The sequence below is a fragment of the Tursiops truncatus genome, chromosome 17 (genome assembly GCF_011762595.2).
Source record: "Tursiops truncatus isolate mTurTru1 chromosome 17, mTurTru1.mat.Y, whole genome shotgun sequence".
Taxonomy (NCBI): domain Eukaryota; kingdom Metazoa; phylum Chordata; class Mammalia; order Artiodactyla; family Delphinidae; genus Tursiops; species Tursiops truncatus.
Window position 1 is genome coordinate 34,699,355 of NC_047050.1, and position 27,361 is coordinate 34,726,715.

At 37.0% G+C, this 27,361-nt stretch overlaps 1 protein-coding gene across 1 annotated transcript in view; it reads left to right on the forward strand.

Annotated features, from left to right (window-relative positions):
* SLC26A7 (solute carrier family 26 member 7) overlaps positions 1–26,740 on the forward strand; it is a 181,450-nt gene extending 154,710 nt beyond the window's left edge. The window contains exons 15-18 of the mRNA XM_019925419.3: positions 19,925–20,025; positions 25,390–25,444; positions 25,527–25,630; positions 26,705–26,740. Of these exons, the coding sequence (XP_019780978.1) occupies positions 19,925–20,025; positions 25,390–25,444; positions 25,527–25,630; positions 26,705–26,740 (296 nt within the window). The remainder of the gene's footprint in view (positions 1–19,924; positions 20,026–25,389; positions 25,445–25,526; positions 25,631–26,704) is intronic.
* Positions 26,741–27,361: the final 621 nt, after the last annotated feature.

Below are 27,361 nucleotides of genomic sequence, written 5' to 3' on the forward strand. Positions count from 1 at the left end.
CTTCCAACCCAAAAGCATGGTATATCTCTCCATCTGCTTGTATCATATTTAATTTTTCATCAGTGTCTTATAGTTTTCTGCATGCAGATCTTTTGTCTCCTTAAGTAGGTTTATTCCTAGGTATTTTATTCTTTTTCTTGCAATGGTAAATGGAAGTGTTTCCTTAATCTCCTTTTCTGATCTTTCATTGTTAGTGTATAGAAATGCAAGAGATTTCTGTGCATTAATTTTGTATGCTGCTACTTTACCAAATTCATTGATTAGCTCTAGTAGTTTTCTGGTAGCATCTTTAGGATTCTCTATGTATAGTATCATGTCATCTGCAAACAGTGACAACTTTACTTCTTCTTTTCCGATTTGGATTCCTTTTATTTCTTTTACTTCTCTGATTGCTCTGGCTAAAACTTCCAAAACTATGTTGAATAACACTGAGAGTGGGCAAACTTGTTTTCTTACTGATCTTAGTGGAAATGGTTTTATTTTTTGACCATTAAGAACAATGTTGGGTGTGGGTTTGTCACATATGGCCTTTATTATGTTGAGGTAAGTTCCCACTATACCTACATTCTGGTTTTTTTTTTTTTTTTTTTTTTTTTTTTTTTTTTTTTTATCATAAACGGGTGTTGAATTTTGTCAAAAGCTTTTTCTGCATCTATTGAGATGATCATATGTTTTTCTCCTTCAATTTGTTAATATGGTGTATCACATTGATTGATTTGCGTTTATTGAAGAATCCTTACATTCCTGGGATAAACCCCACGTGATCATGGTGTATGATCTTATTAATGAGCTGTTGGATTCTGTTTGCTACTATTTTTTTGAGGATTTTTGCATCTATATTCACCACTGATTTTGGCCTATAGTACTCTTATTGTGACATCTTTTTCTGATTTTGTTAAGAGGGTGGCCTCATAGGATAAGTTTGTGAGTGTTCCTCCCTCTGCTCTACTGTGGAAGAGTTTGAGAAGGACAGGTGATAACTCTTCCCTAAATGTTTGATAGAATTCACCTGTGAAGCCTTCTGGTCCTTGGCTTATGATTGTTGGAAGATTGTAGATCACAGTCCCAATTTCAGTGCTTGTGTTTCGTCTGTATATATTTTTTAATTTTTTCCTGGTTAAGTCTCAGAAAGTTGTGCTTTTCTAAGAATTTGTCCATTTCTTCCAGGTTGTCCATTTTATTGCCATAGAGTTGCTTGTAGTAATCTCTCATGGTGCTTTGTATTTCTTCAGTGTCAGTTGTTACTTCTCCTTTTTAATTTCTAATTCTATTGTTTTGAGTCTTCTCCCTTTTTTTTCTTTTTTAACATAGTTATTGGAGTATAATTGGTTTACAATGGTGTTTTAGTTTCTGTTTTATAACAAAGTGAATCAGCTATACGTATATCCTCATATCTCTTTTCTCTTGCATCTTCCTCCCTCCCACCTTCCCTATCCCACCATCTATCTGGTCACAAAGCACTGAGCTGATCTCCCTGTGCTGGGTGACTGCTTCCCACTAGCTATCTATTTTACATTTGGTAGTGTATATATGTCCATATATACACTACCAGTCTCTCAGTTTGTCCCAGCTTACCCTTCCCACTCCCCGTGTCCTCAAGTCCATTCTCTAGTAGTTCTGCGTCTTTATTCCCATCTGGTCCCTAGGTTCTTCAAGACCATTTTTTCTTTTACTTTTAGATTCCATATATATGTGTTAGCATACAGTATTTGTTTTTCTCTTTCTGACTTACTTCACTCTGTATGACAGACTCTAGGTCTACCCACCTCACTACAAATAACTCAATTTTGTTTCTTTTTATGGCTGAGTAATATTCTATTGTATATATGTGCCACATCTGCTTTATCCATTCATCTGTCGATGGACACTTAGGGTGCTTCCATGTCCTCGCTATTGTAAGTAGAGCTGCAATGAACATTGTGGTACATGACTCTCTTTGAATTATGGTTTTTCAGGGTAAATGCCCAGTAGTGGAATTGCTGGGTCATATGGGAGTTCTATTTTTAGTTTTTTAAGGAACCTCCATACTGTTCTCCATAGTGGCTCTATCTATTTACATTCCCACCAACAGTGTATGAGGGTTCCCTTTTCTCCATCCCCTTTCCAGCATTTATTGTTTGTAGGTTTTTTGATTATGGCCATTCTGCCCAGTGTGAGAGGATATCGCAACATAGTTTTGATTTGCATTTCTCTAATGATTAATGATGTTGAGGATTCTTTCATATGCTTGTTGGCAATCTGTGTATCTTGTTTGGAGAAATGTCTATTTAGGTCTTCTGCCCATTTTTATATTGGGTTGTTTGTTTTTTTTGATATTGAGCTACATGAGCTGCTTGTAAATTTTGGAGATTAATCCTTTGTCAGTTGCTTCATTTGCAAATATTTTCTCCCATTCGGAGGGTTGTATTCTCATCTTGTTCATGTTTTCCATTGCTGTGCAAAAGCTTTTAAATTTCATTAGGTCCCATTTGTTTATTTTTATTTCCATTCCTCTAGGAGGTGGGTCAAAAGGGATCTTGCTGTCATTTATGTCATAGAGTGTTCCACCTATGTTTTCCTCTAAGAGTTTGATAGTGTCTGGCCTTACAGTTATGTTCTTAATGCGTTTTGAGTTTATTTTTGTGTATGGTTTTAGGGAGTGTTCTAATTTCATTCTTTTACACGTAGCTGTCCAGTGTTCCCAGCACCACTTATTGAAGAGGCTGTCTTTTCTCCGTTGGATATTCTTGCCTCCTTTATCAAAGATAAGGTGACCACATGTGCATGGGTTTATCTCTGGGCTTTCTATCCTGTTCCATTGATCTATATTTCTGTTTTTATGCCAGTACCATACTGTCTTGATTACCATAGCTTTGTAGTGTAGTCTGAAGTCAGGGTGCTGATTCCTCCAGCTGCATTTTTCTTTCTCAAGATTGCTTTGGCTCTTCGGGGTGTTTTGTGGTTCCATACAAATTGTGAAATTTTTCCTCCCAGTTCTGTAAAAAATGCTAGTGGTAGTTTGATGGGGATTGCATTGAATCTGTGTGTTACTTTGGGTAATATAGTCATTTTCACAATGTTCATGCTTCCAATCCAAGGACATGGTATATTTCTCCATCTATTTGTATCACCTTTAATTTCTTTTTTCAGTGTCTTATAGTTTTCTGCATATAGGTCCTTTGTCTCCTTAGGTAGGTTTATTCCTAGGTATTTTATACTTTTTGTTGCAGTGGTAAGTGGGAACGTATTCTTAATTTCAGCTTCATATTTTTCATCATTAGTGTATAGGAATGAAAGAGATTTCTGTGCATTAATTTTGTATGCTGCTACTTTACCAAATTCATTGATTAGCTCTAGTAGTTTTCTGGTAGCATCTTTAGGATTCTCTATGTATAGTATCATGTCATCTGCAAACAGTGACAACTTTACTTCTTCTTTTCCACTTTGGATTCCTTTTATTTCTTTTTCTTCTCTAATTGCTGTGGCTAAAACTTCCAAAACTATGTTGAATAATACTGGTGAGAGTGGGCAACCTTATCTTGCTCCTGATCTTAGTGGAAATGGTTTCAGTTTTTCACCATTGAGGACGATGTTGGCTATGGGTTTGTCATATATGACCTTTATTATGTTGAGATAAGTTCCCGCTATGCCTACTTTCTGAATGGTTTTTATTATAAATGGGTGTTGAATTCTGTCGAATGTTTTCTCTGCATCTATTGAAATAATCATATGGTTTTTCTCCTTCAATTTGTTAATATGGTGTATCACATTGATTGATTTGCATATAATGTAGAATCCTTGCATTCCTGGGATAAACCCCACTTGGTCATGGAGTTTGATCTTTTTAATGTGTTGTTGGATTCTGTTTGCTAGCATTTTGCTGAGGATTTTTGCATATATGTTCATCAGTGATATTGGTCGGTAGTTTTCTGTTTTGTGACATCTTTGTCTGCTTCTGGTGTCATGGTGATGGTGGCCTTGTAGAATATGTTTGGGAGTGTTCCTTCATCTGCCATATTTTGGAAGAGTTTTAGAAGGATACGTGTTACCTCTTCTCTAAATGTTTGATAGAATTCGCCTGTGAAGCCATTTGGTCCTGGGCCTTTGTTTGTTGGAAGATTTTTAATCACATTTTCAATTTCAGTGCTTGTGATTGGTCTGTTCATATTTTCTATTTCTTCCTGGTTCAGTCTAGGAAGTTGTGCATTTCTAAGAATTTGTCCATTTCTTCCAGGTTGTCCTTTTTATTGGCATATAGTTGCTTGTAGTAATCTCTCATGATCCTTGGTATTTCTGCAGTGTCAGTTGTTATTTCTCCTTTTTCATTGCTAATTCTATTGATTTGAGTCTTACCCCACTTTTTCTTTCTGAGTCTGGCTAACAGTTTCTCAATTTTGTTTATTTTCTCAGAGAAACAGCTTTTTATTTATTTATTTTTTGCGGTACACGGGTCTCTCACTGTTGTGGCTTCTCCCATTGCAGAGCACAGGCTCCGGACGCACAGGCTCAGTGGCCATGGCTCACGGGCCCAGCCTCTCTGCAGCATGTGGGCTCTTCCTGGACCTGGGCACAAGCCCATGTCCCCTGCATCAGCAGGTGGACTCTCAACCACTGCGCCACCAGGGAAGCCCTCAGAAAACAGCTTTTACTTTTATTGATCTTTGCTCTCGTTTCCTTCATTTATTTTTTATTTATTTCTGGTCTTATCTTTATGGTTTCTTTCCTTCTGGTAACTTTGCAGGTTTTTTGTTCTTCTTTCTCTAATTCCTTCAGGTGTAAGGTTAGTTGGTTTATTTGAAGTGTTTCTTGTTTCTTAAGGTTGGATAGTATTGCTATACTCTTCCCTTTTAATACAGCTTTTGCTGCATCCCTTAAGTTTTGGCTCATCTTGTTTTCATTTTCCTTTGTTTCTAGATATTTTGTGATTTCCTTTTTGATTTCTTCAGTGATCTCTTGGTTATTAAGTAGTGTATTTTTTATCCTCCATGTGTTTGTATTTTTTACATATGTTTTCCTGTAATTGATATCTAGTCTCATAGTGTTGTGGTCAGAAAAGCTACCTCATATGATTTCAATTTTCTTAAACGTACCCAGGCTTGATTTGTGACCCAAGATATGATGTATCCTGGAGAATGTTTCATGAGCACTTGAGAAAGAAGTGTGTTGTGTTGTTTTTGGATGGAATGTCCTATAAATATCAATTAAGTTCATCTTGTTTAATGTATCATTTATAGGTAGTGTTTTCTTATTTATTTTCATTTTGGATGATCAGTCCATTGGTGAAATTGGGGTGTTATATTCCCCTAGTGTGATTGTGTTACTGTCGATTTCTCCTTTTATGGCTGTTAGTATTTGCCTTATGTATTGAGGTGCTCCTATGTTGGATTCATAAATATTTACAATTGTTATATCTTCTTCTTGGATTGATCCCTTGATCAATCCATTATGTAGTGTCCTTCTTTTCTCTTGTAATAGTCTGTGTTTTAAAGTCCATTTTGTCTGATATGAGAATTGCTACTCCAGAATTATTTTGATTTCCATTTGCATGGAATATCTTTTTCCATCCCCTCACTTTCAGGATGCATGTGTCCCTAGGTCTGAAGTGGGTATCTTGTAGACAGCATATATACAGGTCTTCTTTTTGTATACATTCAGCCAGTCTATGTCTTTTGGTTGGAGCATTTAATCCATTTACACTTAAAGTAGTCACCAATATGTATGTTCCTATTACCATTTTCTTACTTTTTGGAGGTTGTTATTGTAGGTCTTTTCCTTCTGTTGTGTCTCCTGCCCAGAGAAGTTCCTTTAACATTTGTTGTAAAGCTGGTTTGGTGGTGCTGACTTCTTTTAGCTTTTGCTTTTCTTTAAAGGTTTTAATCTCCATCGAATGTGAATGAGATCCTTGCTGCATAGAGTAATCTTGATTGTAGGTTTTTCCCTTCCATCACTTTAAATATGTCCTGCCACTCCCTTCTGGCTTGTATAGTTTCTGATGAAAGATGAGCTGTTAACCTTATGGGGATTCCCTTGTATGTTATTTGTTGTTTTTCCCTTGTTGCTTTTAACAGATTTTCTGTGTATTTAATTTTTGACAGTTTGATTAATATGTGTCTTTGTGCATTTCTCCTTGGATTTATCCTGTATGGGACTCTCTGTGCTTCCTGGACTTGATTAACTATTTGCTTTACCATATTAGGGAAGTTTTCAACCATAATCTCTTCAAGTATTTTCTCCTTCTCTTTCTTTTTCTCTTCTTCTGGGACCCCTATAATTCGAATGTTGGTGTGTTTAATATTGTCCCAGAAGTCTCTGAGACTGTCCTCAATTCTCTTCATTCTTTTTTCTTTATTCTGCTCTGCAGTAGTGTTTTCCACTATTTATCTTCCAGGTCACTTATCCGTTCTTCTCCCTCAGTTATTCTTCTATTGATCCCTTGTAGAGAATTTTTAATTTCATTTATTGTGCTGTTCATGATTGTTTGTTTGCACTTTAGTTCTTCTAGGTCCTTGTTAAACGTTTCTTGCATTTTCTCCATTCTATTTCCAATATTTTGGATCACCTTTACTATCATTATTCTGAATTCTTTTTCAGGTAGACTGCCTATTTCTTCTTCATTATTTAGGCCTGGTGGTTTTTTACCTTGCTCCTTCATCTGCTGTGTGTTCCTTAGTCTTCTCATTTTGCTTAACTTACTGTGTTTGGGGTCTCCTTTTCACAGCCTGAAGGTTCGCAGTTCCTGTTGTTTCTGGTGTCTGCCCCCAGTGGCTAAGGTTGGTTCAGCGGTCACGTAGGCTTCCTGGTGGAGGGGACTGTTGCCTGTGTTTTGGTGGATGAGCCTGTATCTTGTCTTTCTATTGGGCAGGTCCACATTTGGTGGTGTGTATTTGGGGTGTCTATGACCTTATTATGGTTTTAGGCAGCCTCTCTGCTAATGGGTGGGGTTGTGTCCCTGTCTTGCTATTTGTTTGGCATAAGGTGTCTAGCACTGTAGCTTTCTGGTCGTTAAGTGGAGCTGGGTCTTGGCATTGAGATGGAGATCTCTGGGAGATTTTCACCATTTGATATTACGTGGAGCTGAGAGATCTCTGGTGGACTAATGTCCTGAACTTGGCTCTCCCACCTCAGAGGCATATCCCTGATGCCTGGCTGGAGCACCAAGAATCTGTCATCCACACAGCTCAAAATAAAAGGGAGAAAAAAAGAAAGAAAGAAAGAAAAAGATAAAATAAAATTAAAAAGTTATTAAAAGAAAAACTCAAAAATAATTATTTAAAAATTGTTTTAATTAATTTAAAAAAAGAATGAAAGAAAGAACAACCAAACTAAAAAACAAATCCACCAATGATAGCAAGTTGTGAAAACTATACTAAAAAAAAAAAAAAAAAACAGAGAGAGGGAACCCTAAGTCAAATGGTAAAAGCAAAACTATACAGACAAAATCACACACAGAAGCATATGCATACACACTTACAAAAAGAGAAAAAGGGAAAAAAAATATATATCCTTGCTTCCAAAGTCCACCTCCTCAATTTGGGATGATTCGTTGTCTATTCAGGTATTCCACAGATGCAGGGTACATCAGGTTGACTGTGGGGATTTAATCCATTGCTCCTTAGGCTCCTGGGAGAGATTTCCCTTTCTCTTCTTTGTTCGCACAGCTCCTGGGATTCAGCTTTGGATTTGGCCCTGCCTCTGCATGTAGGTCGCCTGAGGGCTTCTGTTCTTCGCTCAGACAGGATGGGGTTAAAGGAGCAGCTGATTAGGGAATCTGGTTCACTTAGGCTGGGGTGAGGGAGGGGTACGGAGTGCAGGACGAGCCTGCGGCAGCAGAGGCCAACATGACATTGCAATAGCCTGAGGCGTGCTGTGTGTTCTCCCAAGGAAGTTGTCCCTGGATCATGGGACCCTGGCAGTGGCGGGCTACACAGTCTCCCAGGAGGGGAGGTATGGATAATGACCTGTGCTTGCACACAGACTTCTTGGTGGCTGCAGCAGCAATCTTAGCATCTCATGCCTGTCTCTGGGGTCTACGCTGATAGCCGCCGCTGGCACCCATCTCTGGAGCTCCTTTAAGTAGCGCTCTTAATCCCCTCTCCTCGTGCACCAGGAAACAAAGAGGCAATAAAAAGTCTCTTGCCTCCTCGACAGTTCCAGACCTTTTCCTGGACTCCCTCCTGGCTAGCCACGGCTCACTAGCCCTCTGCAGTCTGTGTTCACGCAGCCAACTCCAGTCCTCTCCCTGGGATCTGACCTCTGAAGCCTGAGCATCAGGTCCCAGCCCCCACACGTCCTGGCGGGTGACCAGTCAAGCCTCTCGGGCTGGTGAGTGCTGGTCAGCACCGATCCTCTGTGTGGGAATCTCTCTGCTTTGCCCTCTGCACCCCTGTTGCTGTGCTCTGCTCCATGGCTCCGAAGCTTCCCCACTCCGCCCCGCAGTCTCTGCCCGCAAAGGGTTTCCTACTGTGTGGAAACGTTTCCTCCTTCACAGCTCCCTCCCCGCTGGTGCAGGTCCCATCCCTATTCTATTGTCTCTGTTTTTTGTTTTTTCTTTTGCCTTACCCAGGTACGAGGGGAGTTTCTTGCTTTTTTGGAGGTCTGAGGTCTTCTGCCAGCACTCAGTTGGTGTTCTGAAGGAGTTGTTCCATATGTAGATGTATTTCTGATGTATTTGTGGGGAGGAAGGTGATCTCCACATCTTACTCTTCTGCCTTCTTGAAGGTCTCCCTCCACCACCTTCTTACCTGCTTAACTTCAAACTATCCTCCAAATCTCAGGTTACATGTCCCATTCTTCCTTTCATTCCTGTATTATCATGTCCTTGTTCACTCAGCAAATATTTTTGTATTTAATGGACATCTTCTGAGTCCTAGGCACAATGACAGACGCTGTATATTCAAGGATGAAGAAAGCAGGCATGATTTCTGTCATCATGGATGCTGAAACCTAAATTAGCTCCCCTCTCTCAACCGCCCCCCCACTTCTAGTTCCCCAAACCAGCTGTATTTCGTCTGGAGACTCTAGGGGAGAGCACTTCTACTTCCTTGTCCTTTTCAATTTCTTGAGGCCATTCACTTTCCTTGGCTCATGGCCCCTTTCTCCATCTTCAAACCAGCAGTGTTGGCATTTTCATATCTCTCTGACCTCTTCTTCCATCACCACATCTCCCTCTCTGACTCTGACCCTCCTGCCTCCCTCTCATAAGAACTCTTATAATTACATTGGACCTCCCTCACCACAATAATCCAGGGTAATCTGCTCATCTCAAGATCCTTAATTTAATCAAGTCTGCAAAATTCCTTTTGCCATGTAAGGCAACATATTCCACAGGTTCTAGGGATTAAGATATGGACATAATTGGGGGTCATTATTCTGTCTATAATATGAGGTGTATCCTGTACCTCCTTAGCACTTTCTGCATAACTTTCCCAGCCTTTGTAACACTTCAGATTACTAGTTCAACTGACTGGTTTCCTAGCTTGGTTGTGAGTCTATTGAGGGTAAGGACCGTCATCTCTCTTGTCCATCATTCTGCTTGTATTTTTAGGACAATGCTTAGACTAAGCACCCAATACTTCTATATTGATTGACTGCTTGAATGAATGAATGAATTAGAGAGATGCTCAATAATATGTGCACATGTTTTCCAAAGATAGTGTTTTGGTTTGTCCTAAATATTTCTGAGATCCTTGTTTTCTTGTGAAGTTTGAGATGTAAATCTGTTTCTCAATAGTTACTTGATATCAACAGAAAATGCCTTCTTTTAAAAAATTATGAATGACTCACAGACTGTCAAGAACATTTTGAAGTATAAAAGAAGCACTCCTAAATTATGCAACTATGAATACTTTTTAATAAAAGGAGTTAATGAATATTCCACAGGAAAGAGCTGGCTTGCACAGTCTGGAGTTAATTGCTCACCCACACCTGGTTGTTAATTTCTTTCTGAAATGTTGTTTAGTGTAGATAAAGCCCATCATTTACCACATCCCACATGGGTACAGATTAGTTGTCTCCTTTGTACATGCTCCAAGCTTACCTCATTTTGCATAAGGCAGGATATTAGCTGTGCATTCACTTTACTCTTTTCTATAACAATGTGATTTTTATTGCACTGGTTGATTTACTTAGAAGCTTAGAACCTGAGGATATAGCCATAAAATCATTACAATGGCAAAACTGAGAGTGTAAAAGAAAATTTCACTTATTTTTGGAAAGATTTCAGAAATGTCCGTTGTATTTAAATTTCCATTTGAGTGAAATGGTAACTTTGCCATTAAGAATGTCTTTTTATTTACAAAAAAATCATGAATTGCTTCTCTTAATATAGCTTACTTAAATGATTATCCACAAATACATAGCACAATTCTTTTATTTATTTTTTTTGGATGATGTGAAAATGTGCATGCATTTTGAATAAAGGAGCAGAAAAGAGGAAACTTGAATGTAAAAATGAAAGACAGAGCAAGCACACTGTAAGAATGGAAGGAAAATTTTTGTTTCTCTATTGATTAAACCCAAACATTTTCATAGTTAACAATCTATCATCACTTAAATAATGAAATAATTGCAAGAAAATACAGAGAATGGCAAGTATAATTTACAAGTGAAATAAATGTGCTAGGATAGAAAAGAGAAAGAAACTTAGTTCTTAAATAATTTTCTGTACCTTTTAACCACCATTTCTGAATCATTTAGATCTAGTGATCAATCTCTCCAAATAATATATACAGAGTTTTTTCACTGGAATGTTATTTTCAGATCAACAAGTAAATTTCTTATGAACTAGTAGTGACTTCCTGCAGCACTGAATTGATAAAAATTCTGAGGTCTTCTTTGACATAAGTGGAAAAATTACCATGATTGATTAGCCATGTTTGGCTTGCTAAGGAATGGGGATGATAGAATGCATACCATAAAGTTAGTTATGGGTAATAATTTATGTACCTCCTTCAGGAAAAGCAATGCATTGACATTTTCCAAATGAAATAGTTGTTAATATTTTTCAGATTATATTGAATATATATATTTAATTCTATTAAATATTGCCAATAACAATTATGCTTTCTAGTAAATAAATAATAAGCCTTAAAAATCTCAAAAATTCATAATTTATATAATTTGGGGGATTAGATATTAATGATAACTTTTTCTACATAAATTTTTGGACTAAGGAGTTTAGATTAAGCTTATTTTGAAATATGTAATATAAAAAACATATGCCATTTGTTAAGAACAATGCTGTGTAAGAAAATGTAAAAAAAGACTTCATTAATTTTGTTCTCAAATTGTATCATCACTGTCTTTTTTTTAACATCTTTATTGGAGTATAATTGCTTTACAAGGGTGTGTTAGTTTCTGCTTTATAATAAAGTGAATCAGCTATACATATACATATATCCACATATCTCGTCCCTCTTGCATCTCCCTCCCACCCTCCCTATCCCACCCCTCTAGGTGGCCACAAAGAACTGAGCTGATCTCCCTGTGCTATGCGGCTGTTTCCTACTAGTTATCTACTTTATATTTGGTAGTATATATAAGTCCAAGCCACTCTCTCACTTCATCCCAGCTTGCAATCCCCTCTCACCGTTTCCTCAAGTTCATTCTCTATGTCTGCGTCTTTATTCCTATTCTGATCCTAGGTTCTTCAGAATCATTTTTTTGTTGTTAGATTCCATACATGTGTGTGTTAGCACACGGTTTTTATTTTTCTCTTTCTGACTTACTTCACTTGGTATGACAGTCTCTAGGTCCATCCACCTCAATACAAATAACTCAATTTCATTTCTTTTTATGGCTGAGTAATATTCCATTGTATATATGTGCCACATCTTCTTTATCCATTCATCAGTCGATGGACACTGAGGTGGCTTCCATGTCCTGGTATTGTAAATAGAGCTGCAATGAACAGTGTGGTACATGACTCTTTTAGAATTATGGTTTTCTCAGGGTATATGCCCAGTAGTAGGATTGCTGGGTCTTATGGTAGTTCTATTTTTAGTTTTTTAAGGAACTTCCATACTGTTTTCCATAGTGGCTGTATCAATTTACCTGCCCACCAGCAGTGCAAGAGGGTTCCCTTTTCTCCACACCCTCTACAGCATTTATTGTTTGTAGATAGTTTGATGATGGCTATTCTGACTGCTGTGAGGTGATACCTCACTGTAGTTTTGATTTGCATTTCTCTGATGATTAGTGATGTTGAGCATCCTTTCATGTGTTTGTTGGAAATCTGTATACCTTCTTTGGAGAAATGTCTATTTAGGTCTTCTACCAATTTTTGGATTGGTTATATGTTTTTTTGATATTGAGCTGCATGAGCTGCTTGTAAACCTTGAAGATTAATCTTTTGTCAGTTGCTTCATTTGCAGAAATGTTCTCCCATTCTGAGGGTTGTCTTTTCATCTTGTTTTTGGATTCCTTTGCTGTGCAAAAGCTTTTAAGTTTCATTAGGTCCCATTTGTTTATTTTTGTTTTTATTTTCATTTCTCTAGGAGGTGGGTCAAAAAGGATTTTGCTGTGATTTATGTCATACAGTGTTCTGCCTATGTTTTCCTCTAAGAGTTTTATAGTGTCTGACCTTTCATTTAGGTTTTTAATCCATTTTGAGTTTATTTTTGTGTATGGTGTTAGGGAGTGTTTTAATTGCATTCTTTTACATGTAGCTGTCCAGTTTCCCCTGCACCACTTAGTGAAGAGGCTGTCCTTTCTCCACTGTATATTCTTGCTTGCTTTATCAAAAATAAGGTGACCATATGTGCGTGGGTTTATCTCTGGACTTTATATCCTGTTCCATTGATCTATATTTCTGTTTTTGTGCCAGTACCATACTGTCTTGATTACTGTAGTCTTGTAGTATAGTGTGAACTCTGGGAGCCTGATTTCTCCAGCTCCGTTTTTTTTTTTTTTTTTTTTCCTCAAGATTGCTTTGGCTATTCAGGGTCTTTTGTGTTTCCATACAAATTGTGAAATTTTTGGTTCTAGTTCTGTGAAAAATGCCATTGATACTTTGATAGGGATTGCACTGAATCTGTAGATTTCTTTGGGTAGTATAGTCATTTTTGCAATGTTGATTCTTCCAATCCAAGACATAGTATATCTCTCCATCTGCTTGTATCATCCTTAACTTCTTTCATCAGTGTCTTATAGTTTTCTGCATACAGGTCTTTTGTCTCCATATGTAGGTTTATTACTAGGTATTTTATTCTGTTTGTTGCAATGGTAAATGAGAGCGTTTCTTTAATTTATCTTTCAGATTTTTCATCATTAATGTATAGGAATGCAAAAGATTTCTGTACATTAACATTGTATCCTGCTACTTTACCAAATTCATTGATTAGGTCTAGAAGTTTTCTAGTACCATCTTTAGGATTGTCTATGTATAGTATCATGTCATCTGCAAACAGTGACAACTTTACTTCTTTTCTGCTTTGAATTTCCTTTATTTCTCTGATGGCTGTGGCTAATACTTCCAAAACTATGTTGAATAATAATGGTGAGAATGGACAAACTTGTCTTATTCCTGATCTTGGAGGAGGTGGTTTCAATTTTTAACCATTGAGAACAAGGTTGGCTGTGGGTTTGGCGTATATGGCCTTTATTATGTTGAGGTAAGTTCCATCTTTGCCTACTTTCCAGAGGTTTTTATTATAAACGGGTGTTGAATTTTGTTGAAAGTTTTTTCTCCATCTATTGAGACAATCATATGGGTTCTCTCCTTCAGTTTGTTAATATGGTGTATCACATTGATCAATTTGCGTATAGTGAAGAATCCTTGCATTTCTGGGATAAACCCCAGTTGATCATGGTTTATCGTCCTTTTAATGTGCTGTTAGATTCTGTTTGCTAGTATTTTCTTGAGGATTTTTGCATCTATGTTTATCAGTGATATTGCCCTGTAGTTTTATTTCTTTGTGACATCTTTGTCCAGTTTTGGTATCATGGTGATGGTGGCATTGTAGAATGAGTTTGGGGGTGTTCCTCCCTCTGCTATATTTTGAAAGACTTTGAGAAGGATAAGTGTTAGCACTTCTCTAAATGTTTGAGAGAAGTCACGTGTGAAGCCATCTGGTCCTAGGCTTCCTTTTGTTGGAAAATTTTTAATCACAGTTTAATTTTCAGTGCTTGTGATTGGTTTGTTCATATTTTCTATTTCTTCCTAGTATACTCTCAGAAGTTGTGCTTTTCTAAGTAATTGTCCATTTCTTCCAGGTTGTCCATTTTATTGGTATATAGTTGCTTGTAGTAATCTCTCATGATCATTGGTATTTCTTCAGTGTCAGTTGTTACTTCTTCATTTTCATTTAAAATTCTATTGGTTTGAGTCTTCTCCCGTTTTTTTCCTTGATGAGTCTGGCTAATGGTTTATCAATTTTATTTATCTTCTCAATGAACCAGCTTTTAGTTTTATTGATCTTTGTTATGGCTTCCTTCATTTCTTTTTCATTTATATCTGATCTGTTCTTTATGATATCCTTCCTTCTGCTAACTTTGGGTTTTTTTTTTTTTTTCTTCTTCCTCTAATTGTTCTAGGTGTAATGTTAGGGTTTTTATTTGAGATATTTCTTGTTTCTTGAGGTAGGATTGTAATGCTATAAATTTCCCTCTTAGAACTGCTTTTGCTGTATCCCATAGGTTTTGGGTCTGTGTGTTTTCATTGTCATTTGTTTCTAGGTATTTTTTGATTTCCTCTTTGTTTTCTTCAGTGACCTCTTGGTTATTAAGTAGTGTATTGTTTAGCCTCCATGTGTTTGCATTATTTACAGATATTTTCCTGTAATTGGTATCTAGTCTTATAGCATTGCAGTCAGAAAAGATTCTTGATAGAATTTCAATTTTCTTAAATTTACCAAGGATTGATTTGTGACCCAAGCTATGATCTATCCTGGAGAATGTTCCATGAGCACTTGAGAAGAAAGCGTATTCTGTTGTTTTTGCATGGAATGTCCTATAAATATCAATTAAGTCCACCTTGTTTAATGTATCATTTAAAGCTTGTGTTTCCGTATTTATTTGCATTTTGGATGATCTGTTCATTGGTGAAAGTGGGGTGTTAAAGTCCCCTCCTATGATTGTGTTACTGTTGATTTCCCCTTTTATGGCTTATGATTTCCCCTTTTATGGCATTTGCCTTATGTATTGAGGTGCTCCTATGTTGGGTGCATAAATATTGACAATTGTTATATCTTCTTCCCGAATTGATCCCTTGATCATTATGTAGTGTCCTGCTTTGTCTCTCATAATTGTCTTTATTTTAAAGTCTATTTTGTCTGATATGAGTATTGCTACTCCAGCTTTCTTTTGATTTTCCATTTGCATGGAATATATTTTTCCATCCCCTCACTTTCAGGATGTATGTGTCCCTAGTCTGAAGTGGGCCTCTTGTAGACAGCATATATATGGGTCTTGTTTTTGTATCCATTCAGCCAGCCTCTGTATTTTGGTGAGAACATTTTATCCATTTACATTTAAGGTAATTATCAATATGTATATTCCTATTACCATTTTCTTAATTGTTTTGGGTTTGTTATTGTAGGTCTTTTCCCTCTCTTTTATTTCCTGCCTAGAGAAGTTCTTTTAGCAATTGCTTTAAAGCTGTTTTGGTGGTGCTGAAGCCTCTTAGCTTTTGCTTGTCTGTAAAGCTTTTAATTTCTCCATCAAACCTGAATGAGATCCTTGACGCGTAGAGTAATCTTGGTTGTATATTTTTCCCTTTCATCACTTTAAATATGTCCTGGCTCTCCCTCTGGCTTGCAGAGTTTCTGCTGTAAGGTCTGCTGTTAACCTTATGGGGATTCCCCTGTATGTTATTTGTTTTTTTCCCTTGTTGCTTTTAATATTTTTTCTTTGTATTTAACTTTTGGTAGTTTGGTTAATATGTGTCTTGGTGTGTTTCCCCTTGCATTTATCCTGTATGGGACTCTCTGTGCCTCCTGGACTTGATTGACTATCTCCTTTCCCATGTTAGGGAAATTTTCAACTATAGTCTCTTCAAATATTTTCTCAGACTCTTTCTTGTTCTCTTTTTCTTCTGGAAACCCTATAATTCAAATGTCGGTGCATTTAATGTTGTCCCAGTAGTCTCTAAGACTGTCCTCAATTCTTATCATTCTTTTCTCTTTATTCTGCTCTGCAATAGTTATTTCCATTTTTTTATCTTCCAGGTCACTTATCTGTTCTTCTGCCTCAGTTATTCTGCTGTTGATTACTTCTAGAGAATTTTTAATTTTATTTATTGTGTTGTTCATCATTTTTTGTTTCCTCTTAGTTTTATAAGTCCTTGTTAAACGTTTCTTGTGTTTTCTCCATTCTATTTACAAGATTTTGGATCATCTTTACTATCATTACTCTGAATTCTTTTTCAGGAATACTGCCTATTTCCTCTTTTTTTTTTTTTCTGGTGTGTTTTTATGTTGCTCCTTCATCTGCTGTGTGTTTCTCTGTCTTCTCATTTTGATTAACTTACTGTATTTGGTGTCTCCTTTCCGCAGGCTGCACATTCATAGTTCCCATTGTTTTTGGTCTTTACCTCCAGTGGCTATGGTTTGTTCGTGGGTTGTGTAGGCTTCCTGGTGGATAGTACCCACTAGTGGGTACTAGTAGTACCCACTAGTGCCTATGTTCTGGTGGATACGGCTGGATCTTGTCTTTCTGGTGAGCAGGACTGCATCTGTTTGGCTTTTTGGGGAGTGTCTGTGACCTCATTATGATTTTAGGCATCCTCTCTGCTAATGGGTGGAGTTGTGTTTCTGTCTTGCAAGTGGTTTGGCATAGGTTGTCCAGCACTGTAGCTTACTGCTTGCTGAGTGGAGCTGGGTTTTAGGGTTGAGATGGAGATTTCTGTGAGAGCTTTCACTGGTTGATATTACATGGAGCTGGGAGGTCTCAGTGGACCAATGTCCTGAACTCAGCTCTCCCACCTCAGAGGCACAGAGCTGACACCAGCTGGAGCACCAAGACCCTGCCAGCCACACGGCTCCAAGTCTGATGAGAGGAAAGAGAAATACCAGCTCGTGTGCAAAATCATCCCACAGATCACAGTAATGACACCTTCAGCTTGATCATGGTGATGTTTTCATGAGTGTTTGCATATGTCCAAACTCACCAAATTGTATACAGGAGGACATTGAAAATATTGCTGGTACAGTTCCAGGCCACTTTTTTTTCTTTTGTTTTGCATTTAGTCTAGTTTCACTGGCTCATAGGGTGCAGTGTGCAGAGACCTCAAACCCAGCACCTTCAGACCAGAGTTTCTAGCTCAAAGCGGTTGCACAGCATCCCAACTCAAGATGGAGGTGGAGACAGCAGGCTGTGTGTAGAGTATCACTGTCATTTTAAGATCTATTGCTAAATATGTCAGAGGTTTCAGTTATTTATTTAATCCAAGCCATTGAATTTTTAAACATTACTGATTATTTTCTTTGTTTAACAAGAGTACCCAGATTTACGTAATGATGTGCTGGTAAGTCTTTGACAAACAACTCTTGGAGTGGAGGTTATGGCATGGGATGTTGGAAAAGCACTGATTTGTTGCACTTGCCGATTTCCATGGTATAAATATGTTTTCATTAAACATAGAGCTTGAAAAGATATGTACACTATTGACATTCTGAAAAGATGTAAACAGAGCTGGTCTGAGATGTCTTTTAAAAAATCACATACAGTTTATTTTTTAAAACAGATATATTCAGGAGAATTGCATACAAGCCCTTCAAATTTTGAACTCCATGGTACATTGCAAACGATTAGTCTTACTAAAGATTTTTATATCTAACTTTGTAAGGAAATATCTACTCCATTATATATATTTTATATATGTTTATCTTGTTAATTGTTGAACTTTTGCAGGAAAGCTTATCTGATATTTGTTATAGATTCTTATACTCTTAAAATTCAATAAAATATTTCCAAATTGGATAAAAATATATTTATGAATCATAAAAAATTTGCAAGGAAATACATATCACAAACAAATAATTGGCCAAATGTCTTAGCAAATCTTTTAATATTGATCTAGTAATTCTGCCTCTGTAATTCTAAATAAGGTGGAATAAATGTATCTCTAAACTAATTAATGTAGTGCCAACCTATATGTGTGCATATGTGTGTGCATGTGTGTGTGTGTTTGTGAGACTAGGAGATAAAAGGAATAAATACCAATCAACATTCCACTGTTTATCTTTGCTTAGGATACATATTTTTATTTTTCCTGTATTCTTAAACCCTCTCTCCAATCTCTGATAATGAGCAGGGACACATTATATCTGAATTTATAAAATAAGAGCCCTGGTATAGTAGGGCTAGGTCCTATTTTAGTTAGGCAAATATTGAATTATAATGGTTACTACCGAGTGGTCAGTGGAAGAGCTAAGTTGTGTTCACTTTTCGTTTTGTTTGAGTTTCTAATTTACCATTTGGAGCCAGTATCATAGCCTGGATCTATGCTTACCCTCAGCCCTCCTTCTCATGGGAGAAAAAGGGAAACAGAAGGCACTACTAGAGTGCCTGGCATGAGGTAGGCCCCCAATAAATATTGATTGACTGGGAGCAGGAAAAGTTTGAGATCTCAGACTATCATTAGTGTTTAATTAAAACTGTCCACATGATTAGAATGCTTACAACTCCATCCTGTTTCTACTTTTTGGAATTAAACATACCCTTCAAGCTTACTTTTGTGTGAAGCCTTCCCTGATTGCTCCAAAGAGATTTCTTCCTCTTTTAATTTTCCATTCTCTTTCATTTTTAATCATGTGTTATTTACCAACATTATCCTTGGCACTCAAGGATAAACTCCTAGAAGAAAGGGATAGGATCTTGCATATTTGTATGGTTCACTTCATTTCAAAAAATTTTGTGAACAAACTCATGCTCTATTGTTATTATTTCAATTAATAAATATGAATATACATCTAAAGATGAAACTTGGAAACAAATCCTATACCTGAATACTACTCTTAAAATACATTAAAAATTACTTTGTAACATTTCTTAGTTTTTAAAAATACCAATTTTCCCTCATACTTCCCTTCAATGCTAATTGAGAAACAACCATATTCCAATTTTTCTGTAGCCACTATAGAGGAAAACCATGGACATTTTAAATAGCAAAACTATTCCAATTAAAAATGTATATTTTCAGAGAATTTCATAATAATGAATGAATTGGAGTTTATTTGAATTCCCCCTTCTAATGGTGGGGGAATCTTGGCCTACATGATTTGCTCTCAGAACCTTATCACTCTTTAGAGGGACCTCAGATGTGGTGGCCTGTCACTGTTTAGAAATATGTCATTTCACATGAGAAAACTGTGGCCCTGAGGACATTAGTGAGAAAGAGGTCATGAACTCCTAATTAAAAACAAAATTCCCACCAGGTGCATTCAGAGTCAGATTTACTATGAACCAAATGAAGCTTAATTTTCAGGCCCCTCACACAGAACGCTTCTAAGTCTGAGGGACACACTCCAAGGTAGAATCTTTTCCTTAGTGTGACACGAAAATTGTATAAACTTCAGACACCACAAAATAGGGCTCTACCTATGGGCATACCCATGAAAGAAAATGTGGGATATTGTGCAAAGAGAACTTTGAGGATGTCTAGCGGCCTCGATTCTGGGCTGTGTTTGGCATTAACTTGCCAGGTCTCCTTTCAGAATCGTCTAAACTTGCTGAGCTTCAGTTTGTTTATCTGTGAAATGATACTGGTAATTAAGTTAGCCCATCTTCCTATCTGAGTTCTGTAATAATTACCTGAGACAACATTTGAATATTCAAAAATCAAAGAGTTCAAAAATAATTAGTAATTAACTGAAAAATGTAAAAATTAAAAGTGTTTGGAATTAACCTTGTTAAACACGAGGCCACCATTAATCTTCCCAATGTTCAACAATGTCAACAGTAAAAATCTCTAAGAATTCTCCCTAACTCAACTCTGTTCCTCCTACAGAAGAAGCAACACAGCCCTGCCTGAATCAGAAGTGTTCTTTAATCCTAGATTGCAGTGGATTGACCTTTTATGACTATTCTGGAGTCTCCATGCTTGTTGAGGTATTTGCACAGCTTGTGTTTGGACTGATTCTTTCCCTTCCCTTTAGTAACAGGGTTTCACCAGCCTCTCTCTCAGCTCTGGGGTTTTGATCCTGCTTGTTTCAATACTCATCTCACCCATTCTCTCCAAAGGGCACAGACTTTATTACTCCCACTACTATAGATTTCTTTTCAGGAGATGCCGTGAAGTTTCTAACTGTGTGTGAATCTGGAGAGCGCGGGAGGAGTAGAGGTGGGTATTCATGTGGGGTGTTAGAACAGAACATAGACTTGGGATGTAATGGGTATAGCAGATGCTGGGCAGTCAACTCCTAGGTTTCTAGAAAGAAGGAGAAAAGTCCCCTCCATGAGCAAGGGGCCTGATGATGGCAGGATGTTGTCTCTCACATCATGGATGGGTACAGTCTGACTTGAAACCATTCCTGGTCTCTGAAATAATACTCAGTGCAGGGGTTTTTCTCCATTCTCTCAGATAATCGTGTCCTCTACCCCATGATATCCATGGGGTCTCCATGATCCCGGTTGCAAAAAATAAAAGTTTTATTTCTTTAAAACTGAAGCCTCCATTTAGTTAGATGGAACACCTAATTTTGCCAATTCAAGGAAAACTCAGACACTTCTGGAATTGTTTCCTCCTTTTTTTTTGAGTACTAAGTCAACAAGGAATGTACTCCCTTTCTAATTTCCATTTATTCTCTCCTCAATACCCTAAATATGAGGGAGGATTTTGAGGACCAAGCAATGTCTGTTTCTCAGCTGTCCTCAGTCCTCCATTAGCTTCTGCTGTGTGGAACTTGGTTCATCTCGCCTTTGGCTGTTTGTTCCCCAGCGGTTCTCTTACCCTGGCTTCATACAGTCTCCTGCTGTGTGAGGCTTTGTATTCAGCCAAAAACTTAATCATAACCTATGGCAATTTCTGGAGCTCTTTCCCTGCATATTTCCGTTCTTTCCATTACTCTCTCCCATAAATTTCACCCACTCAAGCCTTCCTAAATACCAGTTCTGTCTTCTCAGCTCAGTAAAGTGGCTGCATTTTGCTTGGGTTCCCCCGACATCATGTCACGGTCCACAAACTGCTTTGAAGCAGAAAGCTGAGATGATCTGAGAGCTCACCTCGTTTGTTTTTTTTTCTTTCAGAAAACTCAGTCCTTTTCTGCCTGTTCCCATTGTCGAAAAACAATTTATATATTTTCTCCATTTGTCTACTTATTTACGAAGGATAGGATAGTCTTTATATTAATTACTCTTCATGGCCAGAAGTCAAAATTGGACCTTGACTTTTAAAGAGTTAAAACCAGTAGTCCTAGAAGGTCTCACATTGTAGATTTTGATTGCTTTCTCATGGTGTTGCATAACTGTCTCTATTCATTCATATTTTAAATTTGAAATGTCCAACCTTTCAAACTCAAGATAGTACAAAACTCAGCTTCAGTCTGGCTTTCCTGTGAAGATGGGGTGGGACTATGTGAAGAGAAGCAGCTTACTATGTGACAGAGCGTAGTCTCAGATCTATCACACCCGCTGGGAGGGGTTAGGAAAATTGTCTAAACTGTCTGGATCTCAGTTTATTCATTTTGTAAAAATGGGGGGGTGATTTTGTTTCAGATTTAGTAGATATTAAAAAAAGAAATAAATTATGCAAAAGAATTGAATTTTAAATATCCTAGGCCTTAAATCTAGTGGCTGTTTTTGGTAAATTTTCCACGTGTAATATGCTTTTAATTTCTTGTTGCTCACCATGAAAACTTTGCACAATTTGGCATAGGGTTCAACCTCAATACTTTTCTTGCATCTAAATCCTGACTGTAAACAGAGAGTCTCTCATCATTGGAGGGCTTCTTGTGTTCAGCACTTTTATTTACTGTGTTGCCAAGGTCTAGAAGAGCACTGTTAAACCTATGTGTATAAGGATCACCTGGGGAGCTTATTTAAGATGCAGTCTTTTGATGGAGTGATCATTTTGAAATGTACAGAAATTTTGAAACATTATATTATGTAACAGGAGCTAACACAGTGTTGTTGGTCAATTATACTCCAAAAGCAAACAAACAAACAAACTCATAGAAAAAGAGATCAGATTTGTGGTTACCAGAGGCAAGGGGTGAGGGAAAGGGGAATTGGATGAAGGCAGTTAAAAGGTACAAACTTCTGGTTATAAGATAAAAAGTACTAGGGATGTAGGTACAACATGATAAATAGAATGAGCACTGCTGTATGTTATATATGAAAGTTGTTGAGAGAGTAAATCCTGAGAGTTCTCATCAGAGGAAGAATATCTTTTTTCTATTTCTTTAATTTTGTATCTATATTAGATGATGGATGTTCACCAAACTTATTGTGGTCATCATTCCATGATGTATGTATGTCAAATCGTTATGCTGTTATACCTTAAACTTATACAGTGATGTATGTCAATTATAACTCAATAAAACTGGAAGGAAAAAAATGCAGTTTTCTGAGTCCTGGTTCTGGCCCAGGAATATTCATTTTAAACAATGTAGTTTGTCCAAGGATTATGTTTTGAGCAACACTAGACTAGGATTGTCCTTTCACTGGGAAAAGTCAGTATGTATATTTTTTGTTTAATTGTATTTAAAATTTGTTTTGAATATACTCCAGTATTTATTAGCTGTCCTCTCTAGATATTGCAAATCAGGACTTAGAGTTAGTAAAGAGGAGGAAATGGTTACTTATTGTCAGTGAGTTTAAGATCTAAGGTTGAAAATTCAGAGGAATTCAAATAATCTATGTTTTGGGCATGGTGAGAAAGAAACTTTTAAGAATTCATCTTAATGGTTTTAAAATATTGCACAACATAATGAAGGAATAAGTCAACTGATGTATTTTATTTTTAAATGGGCAGAAAGACATTTGCCCTTCTGTATATATAAAACCAGCAGTTTTGTATCAATTTGCTTGTGTGTGTGTGTGTGTGTGTGTGTGTGTTATGCGGGCCTCTCACTGCTGTGGCCTCTCCCGTTGCGGAGCACAGGCTCCGGACGCGCAGGCTCAGCGGCCATGGCTCATGGGCCCAGCCACTCCACGGCATGTGGGATCTTTCCGGACCGGGGCACGAACCCGTGTCCCCTAGCATTGGCAGGCGGGCTCTCAACCACTGTGTCACCAGGGAAGCCCTTCAATTTGCTATTTTTAGTTTCCTTATTAGTATTTAGTTTATTTCATCATGGTTACAGTAAATTATGATGTATGTTACAACCATAAACTTTAAATATAGACAAATTCTAGGTCCAAGTATTAGCTACATAACTAGTTCTAGGATCTGGGTTTAAGTATTTGTTTGCTCTTCTGTAAACTGGAAGTAGAAATACTTTGAGTTGTTGTGAAGCTTAGAAATGACATATTGTATATAAAGCGTATAAAAAGGTTTCTAGAAGTTAGTTAAGTACTCAGTAATGCTAGCTTCTATTTGTTCTCATTTTGCAAAAGTCATTTCTTAAAATAATATCACTACAACTAATACTATTTCTTAGTTCCTGCCACCCTGAAATAGGGTCCAGACTAAAGAGCCACAGAATCTCTTCAGCCATGCATGTCTTCCTGCTTCCCAAAAACACTCCCTGGATTATTTTCTCACTTTGGTATAAGGAAGATTCTCCTAAGAGGTATAGGTTGAAGAAAATGGAGTGAATGCTATTTGTTCTTCTACTTAGGACACTTCTACTTAGTGAACTAGAGAATATGTTTATCAGCATCAATAAACCACCCATAGCAATGTGTTTGTGCTTCACTGAGCTTAAGAAAAAGTAAAACACTGACAGATCACTTTGAATTGTCATTTTAACTTACGAAAACAGGAGCCATTTATTCAATGGCAAGCCTCAGACCATGTATTATTTATTTGTTTATTTGCCTGTTTATTTATGCCCAGAGTGATGTCTCCTATTATTCCACAATTCTTCTACCATAGAGGTAACTGCTTATTGCTGGAAGAATATAAGGGAAAATTTTGGGTGTATCATGCATACCCTTAAAAAGTTTTGTAAACGCAGCATTCTACATTTTATATGTATGACACTTTACTATTACGTAACCAAATCCAACCTACTTTACTAAAACTTCTGGATTTACTGAGTTTTGTCGGCTGACTTTGGTCTGGGTGAATTTAAGATCAGGGCCGTCAGTAAGGTTGTTACTACTTGAGATTTTCTAGGACTTAAAGAAGGCAAGACCCTGCAGTATGCCAAGAAAGTTAGTCAGGATCTCTCATCTTGGTGGACCATAAAAATGGAAGTTGGGCAATGAAACTTGGCTTTGATTATAGTGAGGTTCTCAATTTACTGTCCATGGATGGGGTTTAGAGAATCCACGAATATGTGCAAATTTTTGTAAAATATTAAAGTAAGCAGTAGGTAAGCAGTTTCATCATATTCACAGATGGGTCCTTGACTTCCAATAAAAGACGGTTGAAAACAATTTTATATCATTCTTATAGGGAAGGAAAAGTGGTGTTTTTATTTTTATTAATTAAAATGGAAAATGTAAGCAGCAAAATTTAGTTACATAAAAGGTAAATGCCAGAACATGGAAGCAACCTAAATGTCCATCAACAGATGAACGGATAAAGAAGATGTGACACATATACACAATGGAATATTACTCAGCCATAAAAAGAAATGAAATTGAGTTATTTGTAGTGAGGTGGATGGACCTAGAGTCTGGCATACAAAGTGAAGTAAGTCAGAAATAGAAAAACAAATACTGTATGCTAACGCATATATATGGAATCTAAAAAAAAAAGAAAAATGGCACTGATGAACGTAGTGGCAGGGCAGGAATAAAGCCATAAACATAGAGAATTGACTTGAGGACACAGAGGGGGAGGGGGAAACTGGGGCAAAGTGAGAGAGTAGCATCGACATATATATACTACCAAATGTAAAATAGATAGCTAGTGGGAAGCAGCAGCATAGCACAAGAAGATCAGTTCGGTGCTTTGTGAACCTACAAGGGTGAGATAGAGAGTGTCGGAGGGACATGCAAGAAGGAGGGGATATGGGGATATATGTATACATATAGCTGATTCACTTTGTTATACAACAGAAACTAACACAGTATTCTGAAGCAATTATACTCCAATAAAGATCTATTTAAAAAAAAAAGAAAGAAAGAAAGAAAGAAAAAAGGTAAATGCCTTGCTGGCGTTCATCTTCCTTTGCTAAGACCATCTCTTTTAGAAGTGGGTCAGAGTATGCCTGAATGTGTTACAATGCCACCCCCTGGTGGTGTGGTGTCATAAACATTGACTTTTTTTTTTACTAGAAATTCTGCCTTCTGAAGCTCATCTTATTCCTTCCTGCCAGCTATCCTGAATTAATTGTGGGTGTACTATTTTAATTCTTCCAGGTTTACACGGACTGCAAGAACAAGAGTGTGGATGTATCATTAGTCCACTGCACAGGTAAGGGAGTATCCTTGGCTAACATTGGACATGATCCTTCTGCTGCTCCACGTAACCTTATATCACTTGTGTTTTCTTATAGCTTCTTTGATAAAAGCAATGAAATACTGGGGAAACCTAGATTCAGAGAAACCAATTTTTTTTGAATCAGTATCTGCTGCAATAACTAACATCCACTTAAATAAGGTGAGTTGAGCAAGTTTGCATGCCAGAATTATAAGAAAATTGAAATGTAGAATACATGGGCTTTGCATTTTTTATATTAGCCTATTATCCCACTGACATCTAAAAACCTATTAAAATGTGACCCCTCCTCAGAGTCCTCTGCTACAAGTAAAGGAATTTTTTCATTCCTTTTTTGGACAAGTTATGAATTGTTTAATAATTTGGATCTTCCAACAATATCACTGCTTAGAGGATTTGGTGATCACCTATTAAGTGCAAACTGCTTGCTTATAAAAATAAATGCATCTTCCAGGATCCACTATCCTGGGAATTGGAATCCACCTCTGTCAAATGCAAAAACTCTAAATATAGCCTTATAGCTTTTTGCTGCTCTCATACCCTTTACTCTAAGCTCATACTGCCACCTTTGGAAATACTATTTGCAGAGCCCAGCACTCACATGGTTTGAAGTGTCAAAGTTATCTTCCAATACTGGGCTGTATGGTTAGTTTAAGAACTGTTCCTAGAACTTTGATTTCCCATAATTTTTCTTTGATTTTGAATTGTTTGGCCTTTCCTTAACCCTAGAACAGCATCTGTTATCTCTCTGAGTCATCCCTATTATGTGCAATTAGAAGAGTATGTATTTACAGAATAATAATAATATTATTGTTATTATTATCATTTCTACTACTACTATTACTGCTGCTGCTGCTGCTGCTACTACTGTTATATACCTAACATTCACTGTGTGCTCATTATGTTCCAGGAATGTGCTAAGAGCTTTACCTATGTTACTTCACTAAATTTGCCACAACCTCATGAAGTAGATATTATTATTGAACCTATTTTTAGAAATAAGGAAACTGAGGTCCAGGGAAGTTATACCATTTGTAAGTGGTAGAGCCAGTTTCAAAGTCAGCAGTCTGACCTAGGACCTGGAGCTTTAAACTTCTATGCTCTGATGCCTCAGAGAATATCCATTTTCTTAGCTTGGCTGGACAGCTTGCTTCAGTTACTACTGTTCTTTGACTATGATATCAACTTAAGGGTTAAGTAAGTAGCAATTGCTAATTTCTTCCCCTTCTATTTCAGAATTTGAGCAAACTCAGTGACCACAGTGAAATCTGAGACTCTCATGCTGCAGTACAGCTCTTTTCTTTAGCAACTGCCCCGAAGAGGCCATACTCAAGTATTTTCACATTTTTTGTTGTGTAGATCCTACAAATGACCTCTACTAAAATAAGTGTGATGTGACTTACTAACCACATAACCGCTGCTCAAGGTTTGCCAACAATTTTATCTAATCTTTGTTAGTAAGCAAATTCACTTTGTAGGTTATTGTATAGTTATTTTATAAAAATCAGTATGCATTTAGTTTTAGTGTACTGAAAGGTAAACATGAATTTATTTCCTTTTTTCATACCAAAGTATTTTGTGTTAATTCAGTTGTAGTTCATTTGTAAAAGTGAGAAATACTTTGTCATATGATAAGAGATTTAGAACATTTGCAAGCCATTTGTAAAAATGCAGGATCACCTGTAACTAATACATAAAAACAACTTAGCAAGTGTGCCATTTTCCCTAACCAAAGAAGCCATTAAATATCAATAAGCTTAAATGTTACTTCATGCAATATGATTATGAAATTCACAGAAAGTAAGTCAAACAGAAACAAATGGCAAACTAGAAACCATTCTTCTCCATACCTTTCCATGCATAGATGTCTTCAGGAATGTTTTCAACATAAGT